The sequence below is a fragment of the Nelumbo nucifera genome, chromosome 5 (assembly GCF_055504915.1).
Source record: "Nelumbo nucifera cultivar China Antique chromosome 5, China Antique-T2T, whole genome shotgun sequence".
Lineage (NCBI taxonomy): Eukaryota > Viridiplantae > Streptophyta > Magnoliopsida > Proteales > Nelumbonaceae > Nelumbo > Nelumbo nucifera.
In genome coordinates, this window is record NC_142653.1 from 63,814,826 (window position 1) to 63,839,755 (window position 24,930).

The window sequence follows — 24,930 nt, forward strand, 5'->3', positions numbered from 1 at the left end:
TTTATTAAGAACATTAAATTTCTTCTAAAAATGTGGCAAATCATCACATCTAAAAGATAAAAATCTTTTACATATATTAATTTCATTATTTTCAAAAATAATACCACTATAATAAGTATTTAATAGAGCAATTTCATATCAATTAGCTGCTAAAGAAGGTCATTAACTTTATATGATAAATATTCAAGATGGAAAGTAAAATAGAAAAAACATGAATGGAATTTTTGTTTCATTAAATGAACCTCTTTATATTTCTATTCTTTCTTTCTTTCTTTTTGTCTCCATAAAACCCTTTGATCTTTTAAATTTCAATAGTAAAACATTAAAACAAAGTAAATGATATATATATAGCACATAATAAAATGCATAACACATATATTAATAAGATACAGCAATACAAATGATATCATATAAGGTGCCCATTTTTGCCGCCTAGGCAGGCACCTAGTTAAATATAAGATACAGCAATATAAATGATAAATGGGTTGGTGGTTGATTTTTTCAAGCCATTAGAGGTCTAAGACAAGGTGACCTCCTTTCCCCTTTCTTTTTCACTTTGGTGGCAGAGGTTCTTAGTAGACTGATATCTAAATCTAGTCAATTGTACTTGTTTAAAGGATGGGTGGCGGGGAGAGAAAGAGTGTTGGTCACTCATCTTCAGTTTGTGGATGACATATTGATTTTTTGTGATGGGGAGAGCAGAGATGGGGTTGAAAACTTGAAATTGGTGGTGTATCTCTTTGAAAGAATGTCTAATCTAAAGGTCAACTAGAGCAAGAGTTTGGTGGTTGGTATAAATGTTGAAGAGGAACTAGGCTCCTTGGCTGAGACTCTAAGGTGTGAGAGAAGGGAGTGGCCATTAAAATATTTAGGATTACCTCAAGCGGCAACCCAAGGTCTATTAGCTTTTGGAATGGTGTGGAGAGGATAGAGAAAAAGATTAGCTAGTGGAAAAGGACCTATATTTCATTAGCTGGGAAAATCCCTTTGATAAAATCATTCTTCATTTTTACCACTTTTTCCCATCTAACCAAGTTATCTTTCTTCCCTTCCCCCCCAATTCCTAGAGAAAATCTCTCATAATCTTTTTAAATTTTTTTCACAATTACCTGAGGCATCCTAAAGACAGACAAATGGTATGCTAGAAGATTAGCCAAAGTAGATTTGATCATAGTAATTCTCCCTCCCAAAGAAATACAATTTCTTTTCCACACAGTAAGTCTTTCTCAAACCTTTCCACCACTAGATTCTAGAAGCTTCAAAGTAAATCTCCCTCCCAGAGAAATATAATTTCTTTTCCACGCAACAAGTCTTTTCTCAAACCTTTCCACCACTGGATTCTAGAAGCTAGCTGATATAGGGTTATCACCTAAAGGTAATCCTTAAGTATCTCAAAGGCCATTCCCCTCTCTCAAACCCTAAAGATTCTACCATAGTCCTTAACTCCTCTTCCTCAACGTTGACACCAACCACTAAGCTTTTATTCCAATCATAGTTGTCAAGGCAACGCCTAGGCGACAAGGTGCCCTTGGAGGCTCGCCTCGCCCAGTTGTTAGGATCTAATCAACACAAACATTGCTAACTGCTGATTGAATCCTCAATGACTTCAAAATCTGAACCAATAAGGGAAGAACTTAAAATTTTGTCTAATCAGCACATTTCTTCTTCTTCTTATTCCACATTTTCTTTTCTTCTTTTCCTATAACAAAAATAGGGGTCCAACCCCTATATTTTTTTAATTTTCTTTCCTTTCTTCTTTTACTTCTCATAAATATGTTGACTTTCTAGACTTAAACATTTAGTTTATAATTTTCTTGTGAAAATTATGGATAGTTATTAAAGAAAGTTGGTTATGGAACCTAGGGAACTACCCTAGGATATGTGATTTTTACTTAAAAAAATCCATCGCCTAGGCGACTAGGCGACAAGGTGCCCCCCTGTCACCTAGCCTCGCCTTGACGCCTTGAAAACTATGATTCCAATTTATCCTTACATTGGACACTCTCTCAAAAAGATCCACTACCAGTTTCAACTCAAGTTTTCAACCCCACTTCTATGCTCCCCATCACAAAAATTTAAGATATCATCAGCAAACTGAAGAAGAGTCACTAAGATTCTATCTTCCCCCACTAACCAATCATTTAATAGTAATTAGCTCTAGAAATCAACTCTTAGGACCTCAACCACCAAGATAAAGACAAAGGAGACAGAAGATCACCTTGTCTCAGGCCTCTAATCCTCTCAAAAAAATCAACCACCAAGCCATTAACAATTATTGAGAAATGACTTGTTTGCAAACAACTTCTGTTCCACTTACACCACAATTCCCCAAATCCATAGCTCTTCATAATATTGTGAACAGTCACATTGATATATTATATCACTGTAGTTCATGTTGTATTGTATCACTTATTTTTTTCTTGTTATTTTCTTCTTTAGCCCTGGGGTGGGGTCGATTAATTCAGTTTTCAGCCCAGAATTCTGTCTTCTCTTCTCTTCTGTGGTACGAACAGCTTGTTTGACATGGTATCAGAGCAGGCTGTTCTATAATCTGTACATGCTCCATGCTCACTCATTAGTCTCTCAAGGGCTGCTGATTCCTGGGTGCTTAAACTGAAGATAGGGCTGTACTGATCAACCCTAACCCTAGCTCTCTGTTCTGCAATTTCAGCAAGAAAAGTCTTCCTAGAACTCTCTTGGAAAGCATCTGTTTGGAGAGAAGCTTGACTGGTTGTGTCGCCCAGCCCAGTTTTACTCAGAAAATCTCTTTGAGATTGGACAAGTTTTGGAGGCGTTTTGATCTTCTCTCCAGGGCAGCAGCAGCAGCTTTCTTCTTCTTTTTGTGGACTAGTTCATTCCCAAATAGCCATACAAACTTCGAACATTAAACTTTTGGTTGTTTTTGCTTCAGACTGAGTTTCAATAGATTTACTACATTCGTCTTCAAGCTGCTCATCTGAAATCTCTTGGTGGCCGACTTGAACTGCACAAAGTAATTCCCTCTCTGGAAAGCTTCTCATATCAGGTTGGTGAATCTCTCTGTTTTCTCGACCGACTATTATTTATCCTTGGAACCCTAGTTTTTGTGCTGCCCCAGGGTATCTTCACCATTCAGTTACTGGATAGGAGTTTGTAATCTGTTCTGGAGGGTATTTAATCCTCTCCCCAGTTCAGCAGTCCTGAAACACTCGGGTGTGAACCCTCAACACAGCACACAATCTAGTTGGTGTTGTTCCGGGTTGTTTCTTGGAAGATTTTGATTCCTATATAGAGTGGCATATCTCTGCAGAAGTTGTTCGACCATATATTTCTCCTGGACCAGATTTCATTGCTGTTTGTCTGCATTACTTACTTCAGCCTTGATATTAAAACCTTTTTTTCTGAGAAAGTTCTGTGTTTGGTTGTTGTGATACTACTTTCAATACTTAAATTATTGCTGATTTAAGTGAAGTGGTTAACAACCTTGAAATACAAATATCAGTGCTGCTACTTTACTCCGTGGGTTGCTTTTATTTATTTATGATGGCTGAAAAAATAGATACTGTTCCTGTGAAATTTGATGGAACTAACTACAATAGATACTGTTGAGGCTTTACTGAAGTAGACAGTAAAGCCTTCACACAATGGAAGCTGGACAATGGAAAATTAGTCTCCTGGATTCTAAGCTCCATTGTGCCTCACATTGGTGTTCCCATGAAGAGACTAGGAATCAGAAATCTTTAACTACTGCCAGGGGGATAAAAAGATACAAGAATACTATGCAGGTTTTATTGATCTTTGGGCTGAATATGAATTGGTTCACATTGATTCATCGGATCCCACAGTGTGTCAAGTATCCGCAGAAGCATTTTGAGAATAGAAATGTGAACCAGCTCCTCATGAGGTTGAGACCTGAATATGAAATAATCCGATCAAATATTTTGATAGAGGCACTCCACCAGATTTAGACTCTGTGATGGGAGACTTGTTGAGGGAAGAGACTAGACTCATAACTACTACAAACATAGAGGGGAAGCAACTTGATTCAGGAACTGATATTGTTTCCATTGCACGTGGGAGTGAGAAATCTGATGGAAAGGATCCCTCTAAAATTTAATGTCATGAATGTAAGGGGTTTGGACATATAGCTTCATATTGCAAGAAAAAGAATGCCTACACCTATTGCAAACAACATGGTCATATCATTCTAGACTGCCCAATTTGTCCATCCAAGGGTCCCATGAAGAAGAATCGCCCACGAGCTTATCAAGTGTCTGAGGGACAAATGTCCAATGCCTCTAATGCCAAAGGTGAATCTTCTGCTTCCATGAATAAGGAAGAAATACGACAACTGGTATCCTCTTCTTTCTGTTATTCATCAATCTGGTGAGTTCTCTGGTTACTGTACGTCTCCCTCTTAAGTTTGGAGAATTTATTCTGGTGCTACGAATCATATGACTAGAGCCTACCATGAACCATCAAACAAACTTTCTAAGACCCACCATAAACATATTGTCACTACCAATCTTGAAAAACTTGACATCATTGGAAGTGATGATTTGTGTCTCAAGCTCTCACCCTCAAACTCCTTTTCCCTTACCATGACCTTCTTTGTTCCTAAACATACTACTAACCTTATTTCAATTGACCAGCTGGTTGATGAAGGCCACACTCTAACCTTTTTCATCTAATGGTTGTTTGATTCAAGACCGATACACTCGGAAGATGAAAGGGAAGGGGCGTAGGACGGGCCGCTTGTTTGCATTGGAGTTTGAGAAATCACATTCAGCACCATCCTCTGCTTATTTGAACTCTTCGACATTGAGTGCTGTTTTGGGTCAAAGAAACTATGTCTAGGATTTGTGGCATAAACGTTTGGGTGACCCAAACTCTGAAAAACTTAAATATTTGTTTGAGTCTAGTTTAATTAGAACTAAAACTCCCTCTATGAAAACTTTTGATACATCTTGTGTTTCTTGTTGTTTGAGTAAGAGTCGTATTTTGCCATTCACTCACAAAGCTGAACATGCTACTTCACCTTTTGAAATTATACATAGTGATGTTTAGACTTCATTTGTTGTTTCTCAGTTAAGATACAAATATTTTGTATTGTTCATTGATGATTGTACCAGGTACACTTGGATCTACTTTCTCAAATACAAGTCAAAAGTTTTTCCAACCTTTTGGTTGTTTCATACTATGGTTCGAGTATGGTTTCAATCAAGTGTGCAGATCTTATGTTCCAACTCAGGGGGAGAATACAGTGAAGAACTTCTAGTTTATTTAAACATCAGGGCGTACAAGTCCAATGGTGTTGTCCAGACACTCCTCAACAAAATGGTGTGGTAGAGACCAAAGAATGGCCACGTTCTTAGTGTTGTGAGGACTCTTATAGAAGAGTCACATGCGCCTCCCACATTATGGGTAGAGGCAGCTTGTATGGCTGTGTATTTGATTAATTGTATCCCTTCATCGGTTCTGGCTAACATGTCTCCTCATCAGAAGATGTTTGGCTCCCCCCGATCTTTACCATCTTCACGTTTTTGGATGTCTATGTTTTGTACATCTCCCCCCTCGTGAACATTCAAAGTTTTCATCTCAATCTATCACATGTGCTTTTGTGGGATATAGCCCTAACCCACAAGGGATTTTTTTGTTATGATCCCTCTGCACGCCGTATTCATATTTCTCAGAATATGGATTTTCTTGAGCATATCTCTTTCTTCTTAGGAGTTGCCAAGTTATTTGCACCCTCTGTTTCTGTTTTGTACGATTTTGACTCACAGGATACTCCATCATCCAATGCTATGAAAAATCTTCTCATCTTCTCTCGCAAGCAAGTTCATGGTCCAATGCCTACGTCTATGACCCCCCTTCCTCCTAGTCTAGATCCTTCAACCATCTCAAACAACCCTATAAGCATGGTTCAAAGTATCGATACGATACGCCCGATACGTATCGTATCTTTTGAAAAAGATACGGTCCAGGGTTTCGGACCCCCAATTTTTTTTAATAATAAAAAGCATGCTAAAAGCTTCCCAAAAAACCAAAATTTGAAAAAAAAACTAAAAAAAAAAATAGAGTTTCAGCCGTTTCTAAGTACCGATATGATACGACCGAAACTCATATCGTATTGATACTTTGAACCTTGCCTATAAGTGACACTCTAGTTTCAGATTTGTTGAAGATTAATCAATTTTATGATGTTTTTCTAAGTAGATGTTTTATGTTAATTGTTATATAGGAGGTGGGGACCACAGTAGTTATGTGAGTCCAAATTTTATTATGTTTTTGAGTGTTATATATGTTGTTTTATGTTTTTCCGCCCTATAAGGGCATAGTTGTCTTTGTGTTGTTCTATTATTTTTAGTATAAATAATAAGTGAAGGGGGAGGCCAGATTATCACTCTCTTTTTTTTTTTCAACTTCTCTTCTTCTCCTTCTCTCTTCCTTCTCTCTTCAAGAAACTACTTTTCTTCCATACTTTTTTAATTCAACAGATTTCTACTTGGTATCAGAGCATCGGCTAGGGTTTCTTGAAGCATTCTCATGCAGCCCTACATCAGCCAACTGCATGAAGTAGTAAAGAACTGATCGATCTGCTATAGATTGCCCAATTCTTGGATTTTTTGGTGGGATCTAGTCATCAGGATGGTGACCTACTGTTCAGCATCAAAATCAGGAAGAACCGGAGTACAAAGAAGAGTCCCAGAAAAGTTGGACTCTTTGTTTTTTATCTGATCTTGGGCGCACAGGTATTGTTAGTTATCTTTTGATTTTCTGAAGAGGGCGGTTTGGTTTCTGGAATTTTCTGAGCCTCCCGAAGTGATCGATTCACTTTTCTCTGTTGGGAGGCGTGGGGAGGAGAGAGATTTCTCTCCAGTTAGGGTTTTCTTCTTCCGAAAGGGTTGGTTTCTGTGTGTGTGATATTAAATTATTTTTTGAAGGTCTCCAAACTATTTTTTTCTTCCTATTGAACTATTTGAAGTAAGATGGAGAGTTGGAATACCGAGATGAAATCTACCGGTACTGTGGGACTAGGTGTTGGAGATAATAGTGATATTTTTGGGTATGGGATCATTACTACAATAAAACTTGATGGTACAAATTATTTGGAGTGGGCACAATCAGCTAAGATGGCTATTGGTGCCTGTGAAAATTAGGGTATCTCACTGAGGAGGAGAAGAAACCTGATATAGACTTTTCCCGATGGGTGCAGGAGAATTACATGGTAATGTCCTGGCTGTGTAATTTTATGTTACCTCATATTGCAAAAAATTTCCTATGGGCTATACTGCTAAGGAGATTTGGGATGAAGTGACTGAAACTTACTCTCATAAGCAAAATGAAGCCAGAGCCTATCAGTTAAGAAATTAGGTGATAAGTATGAAACAGGGAGAAAAACCTCTTGCTATGTATTTCTCCATGCTGAAAACCTTATGGCAGGAAATAGATCACTTAGAAACTGTGGTATGGGAAAGTGTAAATGATGCAGCAACTTATCACAAACTAGTAGAGACAAATAGGGTTTTTGAGTTCTTGGCAAGGTTGAACCCTGAATTTGACATTGCTAGGCAGCATACTCTTTCTAGGGAGGGTGTGACACTCTCTCACGCCTATGCCTTTGTCTCTAGAGAGGAGAGAGACTAGAAGGGAAGATAAGGACTTGGTGTGTGATTATTGCAAGAAGCCTAAGCATACTAGGGACACTTGTTGGAAGCTTCATCCAAATCTTATGCCTATTCGGATAAGAAACAAGAAGGGAAATGCAAATGTAGCCACTACAAGAGACTCTCCAGCCCCTCTTTCCCAAACTGATTGGGAATCCATTGCAATAGCAGCAGTGAGAACAGAATTGGAGAGGTTTGGACAGCTTATGAGCAAGAAAGATTCACCTAGCTCTAGCCTTCCAAATGGATAGCAGAACACCACTTCCTTTGCACATACAGGTAGTTCATATGCAACTGCAAATCATGCATCCACTTCAGGTAAGGAGGGACCTCCCTGGATTATAAACTCAAGAGCATCTGAGCATATATGACTAATGCCCCTACCCTTTTCAGTTCTTATTAGTTTTGCTCTAGTAAAGACAAAGTCTCTATAGCAGATGGTTCACATATGCCCATTGCTGGGAAGGGGGCAGTTAGAGTGATCAATATAACTGTCTTCTGTTTTACATGTCCCTAGACTTCATACCAACCTACTGTCTGCTAGTTTGACAAAAAATTTGAATTGTTCTGTGGCCTTTCTTCTTGGTAATTGTGTTTTGCAGGATTTGGAGTCAAAGAAAATGATTGGGAGTTGTCGTGAGGTGAATGGAGTCTACCTTCTGGATGAGATTCCGAGACATCAGAGCCATCATGTTACTAGCAGCAATAGTAGTGGATCAGAGTTAGTGAACCAGATTATGCTTTGGCACAATCGCTTAGGACATATTTCTTTTAGTTCTTTGAAATGTCTTTTCCCAAAGTTGTTTAAGTCTGTTCAGTTATCTACTTTGGAGTGTGAGAGTTGTCAGTTAGGAAAGCATTGTAGACAGTCTTTTAAACCAAGTAATAAAAGAAGTACTTCTGCTTTTAATATTGTTCACACTGATGTACATGGGCCATATCATATACCTACAATGGGAGGATTCTGTTACTTTCTCTTGTTTGTGGATGATTATACACGATATTCTTAGATATATTTGATGAGATCACGTGATGAGGTTCCTAACTTGGTACGACAGTTCCACTAGATGGCTCTCACACAATTTGGAGTGGGAATTAAGGCTTTTAGATCAGATAATGCCAGGGAGTACTTTGAAAAGGACCTGACCATGCATCTCTTAGAACATGGTGTAATTCATCAGAGTAGTTGTGCATATACACCGCAACAGAATGGAGTTGCTTAGAGGAAAAACAGACACATTGTGGAGGTGACAAGGACTCTTATGGTGTGTGCTTCAATTCCTGTGCAGTTCTAGGGAGATGTAGTTCTTCGTGCATTTGATTAATCATGTTCCTTCACGGACTTTGGGGTTTAAGGTGTCATTTAGCCTTTTTTTCCATATGGAGGGATATTTCATATACCTCTGAAGGTTTTTGGTTGTGTTTCTTTTGTTCTTGGCCCTCATCGCAAGAAATTGGATCCTAAGGACAAGAAATGTGTTTTTCTTGGGTATGCTCAGAACCAAAAGCGGTATTGCTGTTATGACCCAGTGTCGAGGAGCATATTTGTCACTATGGATGTTACCTTCTTTGAATCCACATTCTTCTTCTCAAGTGGTTCTCCTCAGGGGAAGAGTTTTGGGGAGGAGAACTCACAATCGGTTCCTCTTCCTGTTTCTATGATGCCTCCATCAGTTCAGCCAACATCTGCATCAGTTCAACCAACACCTGCTCCTCCAGTTTCATTACCTGAGCCATAACGGGCAACCTCACAGAAATATCAGCATCGGCAGATGATGGTTGACTCTACACCACTCTCCGTCAGTCCTTCTGAAACTTTAGATTCGACAGATACAGTTCCAGGTATTCCTCTTGAGCCTGAGCCTGTTATGTTTTCTGATGATAATGTTTCTACCCCTAACACCATTGTTGCAGCTGATTCCACTGACCTTGATCTTCCCATTGCACTTCGTAAGGGGAACAGTACAGCCCACTGAATTTCACACCATCTTTCCTACAATGCCTTATCACCCTCTTACCGTGCTTTTCTTTCTTCCTTGGATTTTGTGTCTATACCCAGGAGTGTCACTGAGGCTCTCTCCAAACCTGAGTGGAAAACAGCCATGCAAGATGAGATGGATGCTTTGGTCAAAAACCAAACTTGGGAAATAGTTGATCTACCCCCAAACAAGGAGACACTCGGATGTGGATGGGTATTCACAGTGAAATATAAGGTCGATGGCAAGATAGAGAGGTACAAGGCAAGGTAGCAAAAGGGTATACTCAGACCTATGGTGTTGATTATCTGGAAACCTTTGCACCAGTAGCTAAGATGAGTTCAGTTCGTATCCTTTTATCTCTAGCAGCCACCTATACATGGCCCTTGTTCCAGCTTGATGTAAAAAATGCCTTCCTCAATGGTGATTTACAGGAGGTATATATGGACATTCCAGCAGGCTTTTATGAAAATGTTGGTAAAGGAAAGGGGTGCAGACTCAGAAAATCTCTGTGTGGACTGAAACAGTCACTTAAGGCTTGGTTTGACAAGTTTAGAGGGGCACTCATCCGTTTTGGATACACATAGACACAGTCTGATCACACCCTCTTTGTGAAGAGGAGAGATGCTCTGGTGTCAATTCTGATTGTGTATGTGGATGATATAGTGGTGACAGGAAATGATCTCAAAAAATCATTGCAACAAGAATTTGAGATCAAAGATCTTGGTGAACTCAAATACTTCTTGGGGATTGAAGTTGCAAGGTCCAAGCATGAGATCTTCATTTCACAGAGAAAGTATGTACTTGACCTACTGCGGGAGACTGGGAAGCTGGGGACCAAACCAGCGGACACTCCTATTTATCCAAATCACAGAATTAATGGTGTGGATGGTGAGTTGGTAAAGGATGTGGGGAGATATCAAAGAATGGTGAGCCGACTGCTGTATTTGTGTATGACACGACCAGATATTTCTTATGCTGTCAGTGTTGTGAGTCAGTACATGCATGCACCTCGGGTTCAACACTAGGAAGCTATTGAGAGAATACTTGCATATCTGAAAAAGCACCCTGGCAGAGGCATTCTTTTCTCAAATCATGAGAATCTGAAGCTAGAATCCTATACAGATGCAGACTAGGCAGGATGCTTAGATGACAGGAGGTCTACATTACGAGTGTGTACCTTTGTAGGTGGAAACTTGATCTCCTAGAAGAGTAAGAAGCAAGCGGTTGTGGGAAGGTCAAGTGCAGAGGCTGAGTATAGATCCATGGCTCATGGTGTCTCAGAACTTCTTTGGATTAGATCTCTTTTGAGTGAGATTGGCGTGAAAGTAGAGGAACCTATGATGTTATACTGTGACAATCAGGTTGCAATCAATATTGCCCACAATCTAATTCAACATGATAGGGCAAAACACATTGAAGTTGATAGACACTTTATAAGAGAAAGGGTAACAACCAGAGAAGTTTGTTTGCCTTATGTCTCTTCAGAGTTGCAACTGGCTGATGTTGTCACTAAAGGGGTGGCAAATAACAAGCTTGAACATGACCTACGCAAGTTGGGAATGTGTGACATTTACTCTCAACTTGAGGGGGAGTGTTGAAGATTAATCAGTTTTATGATGTTTTTCTGAATAGATGTTTTATGTTAGTTGTTAGATAGGAGGTGGGGACCACAGTAGTTATGTGAGTCCAAATTTTATTATGTTTTTGAGTGTTACATATGCTGTTTTATGTTTTGCCGCCCTGTAAGGGCATAGTTGTCTTTGTACTGTTCTATTATTTTTAGTATAAATAATAAGTGAAGGGGGCGACCAGATTATCGCTCTCTTTTCTTTTCAACTTCTCTTCTTCTCTTCTTCTCTTCTTCTCTTCTTCTCCTTCTCACTTCCTTCTCTCTTCAAGAAACTACTTTTCTTTCATATTTTTTTAATTCAGCAGATTTCTACTAGATTCCTCAATTGTTCCTCATGTTCCTTTGTGTCATTCTACTCGCATCTCTAGACCACCTGACCTTGCTACGGTTTTCCTTCATACCATAGCTCCTTTTCTATTGTTTTGTCCTCTATAGATATCCCCTGCTCTTACCAACAAGCCAGTAGTAAACCTTAGTAGAGAGATACCATGGATGCAAAGATTCAAGCACAAGAACGACACCTAGGGCCTAGTTCTAGCTCCTTCAAATGGCTCTATAATTGGGAGCAAATGGGTCTACTCCATCAAGTTGAAATCTGATGGGTCTCTAGACTAATACAAAGCTCGGCTTGTGGTTCAAAGTAGGGGTGGCAACGAGCCGAGCTTTTCACGAGTTGCTCGAGCTCGGCTCGTGAAAAGCTCGGCTCGGCTCGGCGAGCTCGAGCCCAATTCAGTGGCTCGATTATCAAACGAGCCGAGCTCGAGCCTACTAGAACGGCTCATGAGGCTCACGAGCCGGCTCGAATATATATATAATATTTATAAATATTAATTATTATAATTCTTAATTTTTAAACATAAATAAAAAAATTATATATAATTTTTATTCTTATAAAATATTTTTTCTAAATATTTTTATAATAAAATATTTACAAAATATATAATAAAATATTTTTATAACATATAAAACGAGCCGAGCTTAGCCGAGCTCGAGCTTATGAACTCTTATCTCAAGCCAAGCTCGAGCTCAAGGTTCTGATTCGAACTAAGCTCGAGCTCAAGCTCGAGCCTTGTAGAATAGTCTCGAGCCGAGCTCGAGCCTAGTATTATTCGGCTCGGCTCGGCTCGAATCCACCCCTAGTTCAAGGCTATACGCAAGAGTATAGCATTGATTATGAGGAGACATTTGCTGAAGAAATCTCTCTATGGGGTGAAGCAAGCTCCTCAAGCTTGGTTTGAAAAATTCAAAGATGTTGTGCAAGTCTAGTATAGCCAGAGTGCTTCTAATTATTCTCTCTTTATTAGGAAAAGAGCCTAGGGTCTTGCGATTCTCCTCCTGCATAAAGATGACATGTTGACTAGAGATGATATGGAAGGATTTCATGACCTCAAGTCTCTTCTCCACAGTTCCTTTCACATGAAGGATTTGGGCCCTCTTAACTATTTCTTGGGACTTGAAGTTCAACGAAGTTTTCGGGGATATTTCATTTGCCAACACAAGTATGCCTCTAATCTTGTCAAGTTGGTTGGCCTTACTGATGATAAACGGATTGATACTCCCTTGGAGCTGAATGTTAAATTGTCCAAGTCAAAAGGTTCCTTGCTTATTGATGCCTCCCTCTATCAGCAGCTTGTGGGATCTCTCATCTATCTCACCTGACTCGTTCTGACATCTCACTTGCAATACAGGTTGTAAGTCAGTTTGTCTCTGCTCCTCGTCAACCCCATTTGATTGTTGTACATCGGATCATCCGCTATATTCAGGGCACTTTATCGCAGGGTCTATTCTTCTCATCATCCTCTCCTATCCAACTGAGGGCCTATGCTGATGCAGATTGGGTTGGCTGCCCCCGACACACGTCATTCCAATACTGGATGGTGTGCCTTCATGGGTGACTCTCTCATCTCATGGAAATGCAAGAAACAATAATTTGTCTCCAAATCCTCTACAAAAGTAGAATACAGGACAATGTCTAGGGGTGAGCACTATTTTATTCAAACTGAAAAATTGAACCGAAAATTTCGGTTTCGGTTTTTGGTTAAATCAGTTCAGTTAATTCGGTTTTCAGTTTTGGTTTTTAGAATTTGAAATTCGGTTAACCGAACTTTCTATTATTATATGTAATATATAATATATAATATGTAAGATATAATATATAATATGTAACATATAGTATATAATATATAATATATTTATATATTAATATATAATAAAATCAAATTTGATTTCATAATATATATTTTATAATATATAATATATAATAGAATATATATTATTAAAATTTAGTTTTAACTGAAAATTTCGGTTTCGGTTATTTCGGTTTTTCTATAATTTGGTTTTGGTTCAGTTTTTAACTGAATAAACCGAATGCTTACCCCTAGCAATGTCCTCTGTTTGTAGTGAAGTTGTTTGGCTTCAATCTCTATTTAAGGAATTGGATCATTCCTCTCCTACACCTATCCCTCTGTATGCAAACAACACTAGTGCTATAAAGATTGCCTCTAACCTAGTCTTTCATGAAAAGACGAAGCATATTGAGGTGGATTGCCACTTTATCTACGACTTGTTTCTTGCAAGCTCTCTCTCTCTCCCTCATGTCACCTCCGATGTGTAAGTTTCTTGCATTCTCATGCCTTTGCACCAGTTTGAGGGGGAGTGTGAAGAGTCACATTGATGTATTATATTGCTGTAGTTCATGTTGTATTGTATCACTTATTTTATTTCTTGTTATTTTCTTCTTTAGCCCTACAAGGGCTTTTTTGTAAATACCCTTATTTCATTTATATATATTATGGCTCTTGGGGTGGGATCGATTCATTCAGTTTTCACCCCCAGAATTCTTTCTTCTCTTCTCTGGTATGAACAGCTTGTTTGACAAATATGAATTAAGAGCTCCCAATCCACAAGATGATAGGCTTTCTCCAAGTCCAGCTTGATAGCAACTCTCTTTTTCTTAGACCTTTTCTCAGCCTCCATACACTCATTTGTAATTAAAATCTGGCCAATCCTTTCTCTCCTGAATGAAGGCCCCTTGAAATCGTGAGATAAGTTAGGGAAGCACCTTTTTAATCCTAAGTGAGAACACCTTTGCAATTATCTTGTAGATATTTGGTAGTAGACTGAATGGTCTAAAATCTTTCAGATGACAGACCATTATTATGCCTCCCGAAGTACCCCAAGATGGGGTGTAACTCCAATTAATGTGTCTCTCTCCCCAAAAGCTCCTACACCTGAATTTTTTACACCTGAATTTTGTAACTCCAATTAATGTGTCTCTCTCCCCAAAAGCTCCTACACCTGAATTTTTTACTCCTGAATTAGCACCATATCAGGCCTTTCCTTTTTCAAAACTTCCTAGATTGCTCTTACTTTTGTGGCACTCCCTAAACCCCTAACATTTCAGCTGATAATCTTCATGTTCGGCACTAGACTATAGCCTAACCCTCTACCACACTAGAGCCCCCCTTCTTCTCCCTCCCTAGATCTGATCATCTGAATTCTTTATCCCCTCCTCATCATTAATGAGCTTCTCAACGCTGTTCAATGTTTTCCTCCTCTTGTCTTCCCCCTCTGCCTTTCTTAGTGATTGACCCTAGATCCTTAGAATTTTCAACCTTGAGACCCATTCTGACAGATAGATCCACCACTGAGTCCTTGCCAGAAGAATCATCCTTTTTCTCCTTTGGGATCATGTTGCACATCTTCACTCTTTCCACTATTTCCATTTTTAACTTCCTTTCCCTTTTCCTTTTCTTTCTTCTGTTTTAACAGAGAGCTTGCTTACTCTCTACTCTCTTCCATTTCACCACCTAACAATTCAACACACCCTCTCCCTCCCTCGAATTCCTCTAGCTGTTCCTTGGTGTGCTCTAGTACATTAATCCCTTCTCCTTCTGTTTTCTCTCCTATGATACCCTTCCGAACTTCAGACACTAACATGGGCAAAGCAGAACCAAGGATGGGATCTGGTGAATCTGTAGAGACACTAGAAGAAGAGTTTGTCCCAAAAACTAAACCAGCAGGGTTACAGGGGTTACCAGAAGGGGATGAAGAAGATAGCACAGCTGTGGGGGAAGACAATGTTTCTTTGTTTCCCTGTTCCAGATTGTGGTTGTTCCCCACTCCTCTAAGAACAGTTTGGATGTTTTGAGAAGGATCTACATTTGCATTGGATCCAAAACTATAAACTTTCAAACAATGATCTTCACAAACAGCATCCAGCTTTTAAGTTGTAGACAATGATAAAATGGGCTTTCAAAGCCATGAGCCCATGATGACTTCACAGCACTCTCTTAAACTATTACTAACTGTTGGTGTGAAAATTTTAATAAATTCTCATGCAACATAATTCACTCAATCAAGTGACTGAGTTTTTATTATTTTGGGTAAGGCCCATTCAGGGAATCATCCAGATTGTTCCCCTTAACTACATCTCCACAAGAAAGTAGAGAACACCTTTTGATTCTGACTTGGAGAAATGAATGCATAGAACAAAAGAAAAGAACAATAGGGTACTTAAGAAGAACTTTTCATTTGCTTTCCTTTTACATCAAGTGTACAAAAATGAGAAGAAAGAAAAAGAAAACACAATTGAAAAACTATACAGCAATACATCTCTCTTTTCTTTTTGACACAAAGAAAACTTCCTTCTCACCCCTTTCTTCACAATAAGCTGTAGTCAATCAGATGAAATTCTGATTGTAGACGGCCTTAAACTTTGGAATTTTGCATACAAAAAGGGAACCGTAGTCAATCAAACTGAATATTTGATTAGACGATTTTCATCCCTCTACTCTTCATTTTTAATTGAAGGGGCCATAATCAACCAAGTAGAGGCACCTGGTTGTAGATGGTTTACTCCCCTTTACTCTTCATTTTTCCTTTGAAGGGAACCATAATCAGTCTTCAAGAATTAAACTGTAGATGGTTTAATCCCTAACTTTGTCTTGGAAGAGGGACCATAATCAACCAAGTAAAGGCACCTGGTTGTAGATGATTTATTTCCCTCTTTTTCCTTTCTCAAAAGTAGTAACAAAAGAGAGAGAAAGAAGGATACATAGCAAAAGACATAAATAGGAAGTATTCATAGAGAGGACTTTCCTTTTCTCTACCTATATTAGTGAGACTTTTCCTTCCTTGCCTTCCCTTGAGCACTTCTCCTTTCTTCTCTCCTTATCTTTGCTTTTCTTAAGAATCTCTTGTGAAAATTTTCTCCGAAGAGTCTCTCTGTCTGTCTTTCTAGCTTCCCCTTAAGGAGCTTAAATAGGGAGTGGGGTAGTTATGTAACTACTTCCTCCTCCTAGGTGAAGGACACCTGTCCCTCCCACTTAAAGAGAGGGAACTCCCCACTTAAAGAGAGGGGACTCCCATACGGGATACTTTTTTATAGTTTTAATGATTTGGCTAGCAGACTAGCCAACCCACTTATTTAAGTTCTAATTTATTTAAATATTATTTGGATTAAAAAAATGCCTTCAACACTAACATTATGTCATTATTTGCAAACAAAAACTGAAGTTAGACAACAAAATCCAGCATAGAGTAGTATATATTCAAATTTATAATAATTCAAACGGTTTACAAGTCCAAATCTAACAAAATATTGTAATCCGGTATAGAAGAAGTGTACCTTGTGGGCAGGTGGAAGCTTCTTAAAGGATCTTTCATACCTTTTAACATCCTCTTCTGCAGCATCCGAATAGCTGCATAATTGGTCGATAACCAAAACAAGAAAACAGAAAAGAAATCAGTTATAATATATAGAGTGAAAATTCTAAATTAAGTCAAGTAGTGAGCTTCCCTACAAGAACTTTCTGCCACATTTAGGGACCCTGTGCCCAAATACAAACCTTCCATCAGATAGGGGACCCACAGCATTGACCTCATGTTCAATCCCATAGTCCATATAAACCATATAGCTCACCTTGTATTGGTGGTTTTCACAATTATAGTCTCCGTTGAAAGTTTTAACTTTTCAATATAAAACTTAACCTAGAAAACAGGTTTATTTTGCATGCCTGGCAAGGTCTTTGAACTAGAAGAAAAGACCAATTGTGTTAGCAAAGGTTTCAGGGAGGGCTTAGCTGCAAGATTTGCAAATTTTTTCCAAGAAGGAAAACTTTGGAATGAGGAAAATATATTGATGGAAATGTCAATTAAATTTCACAGTTTGGGTTAGAATGGATAGTTGTAGAGGGAAAGAATATTTTGTTAGGTGCAAAGTATGTCTTGCGCAATCATCATCCAAGCCTTATCCCAACTATATGGGGTCGGCTACATGAATCCTCTTTTGCCGTTCTGTTCAGTTTAATTCCATATCCATTGTTAAATCATTTCCTACTACTTCTACCCATGTCCTTTTCGGTCTACCCCTAGACCTTCTAGCCCTTCAACTTGCAATGAATCACCTCTTCTTATGGGTACTGTTGGTGGTCTTCTATGCACGTGACCAAACCATCCTAGTCTAGTTTCCCTCATTTTATCACCTATTGCACAAAAGGACAAAAAAATTGTTTTTGAAGAAAACCCAAAATCTATGATATCTAGGGTTCTAGTTCTAGCTGGAATTTTGAGATGATATTCAAAGGGGTTAAACAAAGTTCAAAATTTTGCAATTCCTTTATTGAGCTTGGGGATATTCCATTGTGGGAGGAGTTTGGGGATATTAGGGGACCCTGGGGAGGACCTTGGTGTTTAGGGGGAGATTTCAATGTAGTAAGGTTTGTGAGTGAGACAACCGAGAGTAGGCAAAGAACTACATCGAGTATGAGAAAGGTCAATTCATTTATTGAAGCTTTTGAGCTAAGAGATATTCCTCTAGGGCAATCTTGCTATACTTGGTCAAACCTTCAAACATCCCCTATCATATCCAAGCTTGATAGGTTTTTAGTTTCACCCAATTGGGAAGAGCATTGGCCAGGGTTAGTTGGGAGAAATCTACCTAGAATCACCTCAGACCATTGGCCCATCTATTTGTTTGAGAGAATCAATGATAGTGGCCCAACTCCATTCAAATTTGAAAATACGTGGCTCACTCACCCGGATTTTAAAAAGAAAGTCAAGGTTTGGTAGAATAGTTTGGTCGCGCCCACGACGTGGGAAGGCCAAAAGTTCCTAAACAATCTCCAATTGTTGAAAAATGAGATCAAGGAGTGGACTAGGTAGAAGTTTGGGAGATTGGAGGAGAAGAAAGCTGATTTGATTTCTCATATTGAGGCAATAGATAGCAAAGAGGTAGAAGGAACTTTAGGTGAAGGTGAAAAGGAATTGAGATTGAATTTGAAGAAAGAGCTAGGGGAGACATTATTGAGAGAGGAAATATGTTGTAAGAAAAAGTCAAGAGAGAGATGGATCAAAGAAGGTGAAGGAAATACAAAATTTTTCCATGCCATTGCAAATGGAAGGAGAAGGAAGTGCATGATTACTTCTTTAGTGGTGGGGGAAGTGAGATCACGGACCAAGGTGAGATTGCTAAAGCATGCTTAGAGCATTTTAGGTCAATTTATAGAAGACCCCTAATTGAGAGGTGGAGGATTAAAGGCATTGATTGGGAGACATTGGGAGGGACTCAAGTCCAATTTATAGAAAAAAGGTTTGACGAAGGAGAGATTAAGGAAGCAGTCTTTTCTATGAATAGATCAAAATCACTAAGACCCGATGGTTTCACAATGGCATTCTATCAAGATTGTTGGGACATAATTAAAGGAGATCTGATCAAAGAGTTTAATGAATTCTATAGAAGAGGGGTGATAAGTCCAGGAATGAACTCTACTTTTTTTAGCACTAATCCCAAAGAAGAACAATGCCAACCAACCAGGGGATTTCAGGCCAATAAGTCTAATCACCAGTATTTACAAGGTGATAGCAAAGGTGTTGTCTCTTAGGATTAAGAAGGTGATCCCCCCCACTTGTCTCTCAAGCTCAAGGGGCTTTCGTGCAAGATAGACAAATTATTGATCAAATCTTAATTGTCAATGAATGTGTGGAGGCTCAAAAGAGATTAAAGAGGAAGGGAGTGGCTATCAAACTGGATTTGGAACAAGCCTATGACTTAGTGGATTGGAACTTCTTGATTGATATTATGAGGGGGTGTGGCTTTGGAAATTTGTGGTGTAAATGGATCATGGGATGCCTACAAACTAGTCACTTTTCAGTAATAGTTAATGGAACAGTGTATGATTTCTTTCAGGGGGATCAGGCAGGGTGACCCCCTTTCTCCCTTTCTATTTACTTTGATTGTTTAAGCCCTAAGTAAATTGATTTCAAGAACAAATTGTGTGCAACTATTCAGGGGTTAGCCAGTTGGGAGGGATAATGTTTTAGTCACTCATTTACAGTTCGCAGATGATATTCTTATTTTTTGTGATGGAAAAAGTAGGGAGGGAGTGGAAAATCTGAGGCTGGTTGTGAAACTCTTTGAGATGATGTCTAATTTGAGGATTAATTGGTCAATGATCTTATTGGTTGGAACCAACATTGAAGAGGATGAAGTGAGATTTCTGACAAATTCACTAGGTTGTGAGAAAAGTGAGTGGCCAATGAAATACTTGGGTTTACCCCTTGGAGACAACCCTAGATCTGCTAGTTTTTGGTCTCCGGTGGTGGAAAGGATCGAGAAATGCTTGGCGGCGTGGAAAAGGAACTATATCTCACTGGGGGGGAGAATAACCCTAATTAAGTCTACTTTAGCAAATCTTCCAGTGTACTTACTACATGACAGTGTTTAGGATGCCACAAGGGATAGTGAGGAAAATTGAAAAAATAATGAGGGATTTTCTCTGGGAACCAGGGGAAAAAAAAGAATGATCATTTGGTTAGATGGGAAAAGGTGAGGAAATTGAAGGTGGAAGGGAGTTCGGAAATAGGTAATGTTAGACTAAAGAATCAGACTTTGCTTTGCAAATGGCTTTGGAGGCTTCCAAATGAAAATGAGAAATTATGGCACAAAGTGGTTGCAAGCATTCATGGCATGTCGAGCAATGGATGGGATGTTGGATGTCTCTGTAGGGCTACCTTGGCTGCTCCCTAGAAGGCCATCCATGATGTTCTCCCTACATTCCTAAATCATATCAGGTATGACTTGTCTTCTGGTAGCAAAATCAGATTTTGGGAGGATGTGTGGATTGGGGATACTCCTTTGGGTGAGAAATTTCCTTCTCTTTGTGATCTGTCCGAGTTCAAGTGTAAGCCTATTTTAGATTTCCTAAGCCAACCATCTCACCTTCCAGGGTTGAATTGGAACTTTGGATTTAACAGAAACCTTAGAGAGTCTGAACTTCTTGCAGTGTCTAAGCTGTTAGGATTGCTGAATTCAGTATTTCTGGGGGAAGGTGGGTCAGATTCTAGGATTTGGGGTCCTAAATCTGACGGGTCGTTTTCTTGTAAATCCCTTCTACATTCGTTGGTTGCCACACAATCTTCTCTTCCTTTCCCAATCAAAGAAATTTGGTGCCCTCCTACTCCCCTTAAAATCAGTGCTTTTTGTGAAGTATTTCATGGTTGTATTAATACCTATGATGTAAGCCAAAGGAAAAGACCAAATTGGTGCTTGTCCCCTAACTGGTGTGTCCTGTGTAAGCTAAGTGGTGAGACTGCTTTCCACCTTCTAATATCTTGCCCTTTTGTCAGTTTTATTTGGAATTGGTTTACTTCCCTTTTTGGGTGTAGGTGGTCCTCTCCTGACAGGGTGGAAGGTTTATTCAACCCTAATGGTATCAGTGGTAATGACAATGAGGACTAGGATTCTATGGAGGTGTACTAGAGCAGCAATACTTTAGACCATTTGGGAGGAAAGAAATGATAGAATATTTGAAGGTAAAGAAAAATGCAAGGAAGCTTTAGTTGAAACAGTAACATTGAGGGTGGCACATTGGGTAAAAAGCTTGAAGTTGCTTTCAGCTTTTAAGGTCGAAGACTTTTTCAGGGTTTGGGTCTAATTGCTGCCTCATCATCTACGAGACAACAGTTTTTTGAGGCTTGGTCTCCTCCAACAGATGGTTGGAAGAAGCTGAACTTTGATGGGAATTGTGTGGGTAACCCAAGCCCTTCAGGCATTGGGGGGCCATTAGAGATGAAAATGAACTCATTATTGCTCTATACTCCAGTCCTATGGAGGAGGGTGATGTGGCAAGGGCAGAGTTTCTAGATGCAGCATATGGGGTTGAGAAGGCTAAAGAGTTGGGTATTAATAGACTGATCATCGAGGGAGACTCAAAAACTATGATAAAATGGCTGCAAAAAGGGGAAGGGGTGACATGGCAGTTGAAGAATGATTTTCAAAGATTTAAATGGATGTCAAGGACCATGTCAATCCAGGTGGGATGGGTTAGGAGATCTGCCAACAGTTTGGCAGATAGTTTAGCAAAGCAAGGAGTTCAAAGAACACATGTTTTGGGCACATTTGTAATTCTGTCCTGGGTCAGCTTACTAAGCTGATTTCTTTCACAACTTCTTGTTGTATCCTAAAGTTTTCTAATTAATGAAATTCTTTCAAAGTTATTGATCAAAAAAATATATATCAGTCTACCATCAGCACAACACAACCAACTCCTTCCAACCCAACCTCAAGGTCTACCACCAAGTTAGCTTACCCAGGTATCCTCATAGATGATGTGTTCATTCTGGACATAAAATCATAGCCCTCCCTTATGAGATCCAAGGACCATCAGATTGTGCAGTAACCACCTGATGACACTGAGAATCATCATCTACCTAAATATGATCAGAATCCAAAGAGAACAAATCTCAAATTTATGAGTCCCAAAACCAACCTCACTGGAAAGAACCATGATGGTTTCATTCCATGGCCTTTAAAAACTCCTCCATGCATGTATTATGTGGCATATAACATATTGAATGGGGAGCCAGGGCAGGATTGTATTTTGTAACAGATCTGTAGCTATGTCTTTGTGTTCCATGTCTTTTGGAGCTTGCTTTGTACTCTTTTGGCCTGCTCCTGCTGCCACGGGGAGGCAGAGAGACAATTAATCATGCATGCAATTGTGCAAATTGTTATATATTCGTAGTTTAACAAGGCACTTGACCATGACAAAGATCTCGTTAGCAAACTCATTGCTTAGACCTTTCTAAACATTGTTTTTTTGGGAAATGGTCTGCATGAGTTCTGTCATTCAGTCTTCAGAGAATCTAGAATTGAAACCTATCGAGATTTATCAAAACAGAGAAGAATCCAGATGCCCAGACCCTATCCAAGCCACAGTAACAACTGAGGGAAAACCATGAAAAAGATCTCGTTAGCAAACTCATTGCTTAGACCTTTCTAAACATTGTTGTGGGAAGTGGTCTGCATGAGTTCTGTCATTCAGTCTTCAGAGAATCTAGAATTGAATCCTATCGAGATTTATCAAAACAGAGAAGAATCCAGATGCCCAGACCCTATCCAAGCCAAAGTAACAACTGAGGGAAAACCAGTCCTGTACGTGAACAAGAGGAAAAAAACAAAAAACAAAAGATGTGGGTACATCAAAGGGATCTAAAGAGGCTGGAGTTTGACTTAAGCAGAATAAAGTAGCTTTTTTTTTTTTGATAAGTAATAGTGATTTCTAAGAGAATGATAAAAAATAGAGGCTTCCCAAATCGAGGCACAATATGCAGCCTCAAAGTAATAATAAAATTACAACTGAGCCCAAAATAAGTGATCCAAACACCCCTACTTAGCTAAGAAATCTGCCATCCCATTAGCCGATCTTCTTTACCAATGACTTTTAACTGTCATGTCTGGAGTCTGCCATTTAAATCTTCTCATAGCTTCCCTATAAGACAATTTTACCATCTCCAGATTCTGCAGCCACCCAATTAACACTTTGGAGTCGGCTTTAATTAGCAATCTTTCAAAGTTAAGCTCTCTAGAAATCTGTACCCCTTGTAAAGGTGCTCAGAATTCTTTACAAAATTTCCAACTCCAATAGGGCCAAAGAAAAAGAGAAGAATATGATTATGACCTTCTGTGTTCCTAAATACACCACCCCCCCAACTCCAGATAGCCCAGGATTTCCTAAACTGCTGTCATCAAAATTTAATTTTATAAAGCCTTCCTCGGGGGCCCTCCACACAGCATAGGGCTTCTCCTTCAGAGTAGAGCTTTTTGCTACCATTTCCTAACTTCTCCAACATTAAAGGAGAATTTCGAAAATAAGTCCAAGCTTGTGTTTATTATTATGTTCTCCTTTCTATTTTACATTTTCATTGTCCATTATCTGCTTTACATACTTTCCATAAATTACTTCAGGCTTTGGTGACCCTGGATTACTAGAACTTTCAAGATTTGTTCCTACGACTCAGTTTGGAAAGAGTACAAATGCAAATATGCATAGTACAAATACATACAAAATAATACAACAAACAAGGTTTTGCACTCTACATATTTGTATTTGTACTCCTTCCAAACTGAGCTCAATAGAGTTCTCTTAGTTACATAAGACAAGCAGAGATTATTTATTTATTCTTTTACATAACATGATAAAAGAAGGCTAATTATTTCAACAGCAAAACCATCTTACTAATAACAAAAATGACAAACAACGGTAATGGAATTACTTAACAAGAGAAAGGAATGCCATTTCGAAAATCAACGAAGAAGAAAAAGAAACAACACAGGCCTAATTCAATATAAAGTAAGACAAACAAATAAGGATAAAATCTAAAGTATCCTTGCTTAATTAAAGCAATAAATAATTATAATTAATTAACCAGATGAAATGGGAACTTGAAAAAAAAAATCTCAAAAACTTTGCTCTCTCCTAAGGTAAATAAATAAATAAATAGACTTAACCATAGAAATGGGGAAATATGATATTTACACAACAACAGCCAAAAGAAAACAAGGTAACCAAGTTCATCAATTAAATAAAAAGGAAAGATGGGAATGTAAACGAAAGAATAGTACTGTCAACCTCATAACCAAAATAAAACAGACTGAGAATAAAATCAAAATTCAATCACCCAAGTTCACCTATCAATGCTAAAGCAGTAATGGACAAACAAGAAAAGCCCAACTGAAAATTCCAGTCAGAAGCAAAAGAATAAGAAACCCTATTCGGAAAACGAGAATATGGAAGGAAAGGTTAAGCTTACTTGAGATAGGCGCTGATGATTCGCCTCAACGACTTCACTTCGAGTGCCTCTTCAAGCTTGCTGTTACGTCTTTCTTCGTTCGACATTTTCATTTTGGACATCCACCTAGAACAGATGAAGCTTGCCGCAACTTGAGTATCGAGATTTTTATTTGCACGTTGATTTCACCTCTTGCGCCGGTGGGAGGGGTGTGATTTATTCTTCCTCTCAGAACTTGATAGAAACACCAGACTGTGGGTCCTGTATGAATGTTTTAGGAGGTGTTTGGACTGCGGTGTTGTGGTCCTATAAGCGCCATGTAGGTATACTATCAATCCATTAATAAACTATCAATTCTTTGTTGGATTCATTTATCAAATATTCTATATCAGCCCAACTAAGAAAAACAGTTTGGCCCATATAGCCGTCAATAACCAAATGAGCTAATTTTGCTTTAATCAGAACAAAATAGGTTTTTCAAATGTGGGCTGAATTGGTCCATGTAATGGCCCATCAATCCCTTGACTTATTTTTGTAAATGATCACTTAATCAATGATCTTAACCAGTGATCTAAGGAGTTGTTGTTAGTCCCCAAAAAAC

At 38.8% G+C, this 24,930-nt stretch overlaps 1 protein-coding gene across 2 annotated transcripts in view; it reads right to left on the bottom strand.

Moving 5' to 3' along the window:
• The window catches only part of LOC104588623 (uncharacterized), a 69,512-nt gene extending 44,930 nt beyond the window's left edge, over positions 1–24,582 (bottom strand). For both annotated transcript variants that reach the window (XM_010246641.2, XM_010246640.2), the window contains exons 1-2: positions 24,351–24,582; positions 16,888–16,960 (exon numbers count right to left, since the gene is read on the bottom strand). In XM_010246641.2, coding sequence (XP_010244943.1) covers positions 16,888–16,960; positions 24,351–24,451 — 174 coding nt within the window. In that variant the 5' untranslated portion in view covers positions 24,452–24,582. The remainder of the gene's footprint in view (positions 1–16,887; positions 16,961–24,350) is intronic.
• Between the last annotated feature and the right edge of the window lie 348 nt (positions 24,583–24,930).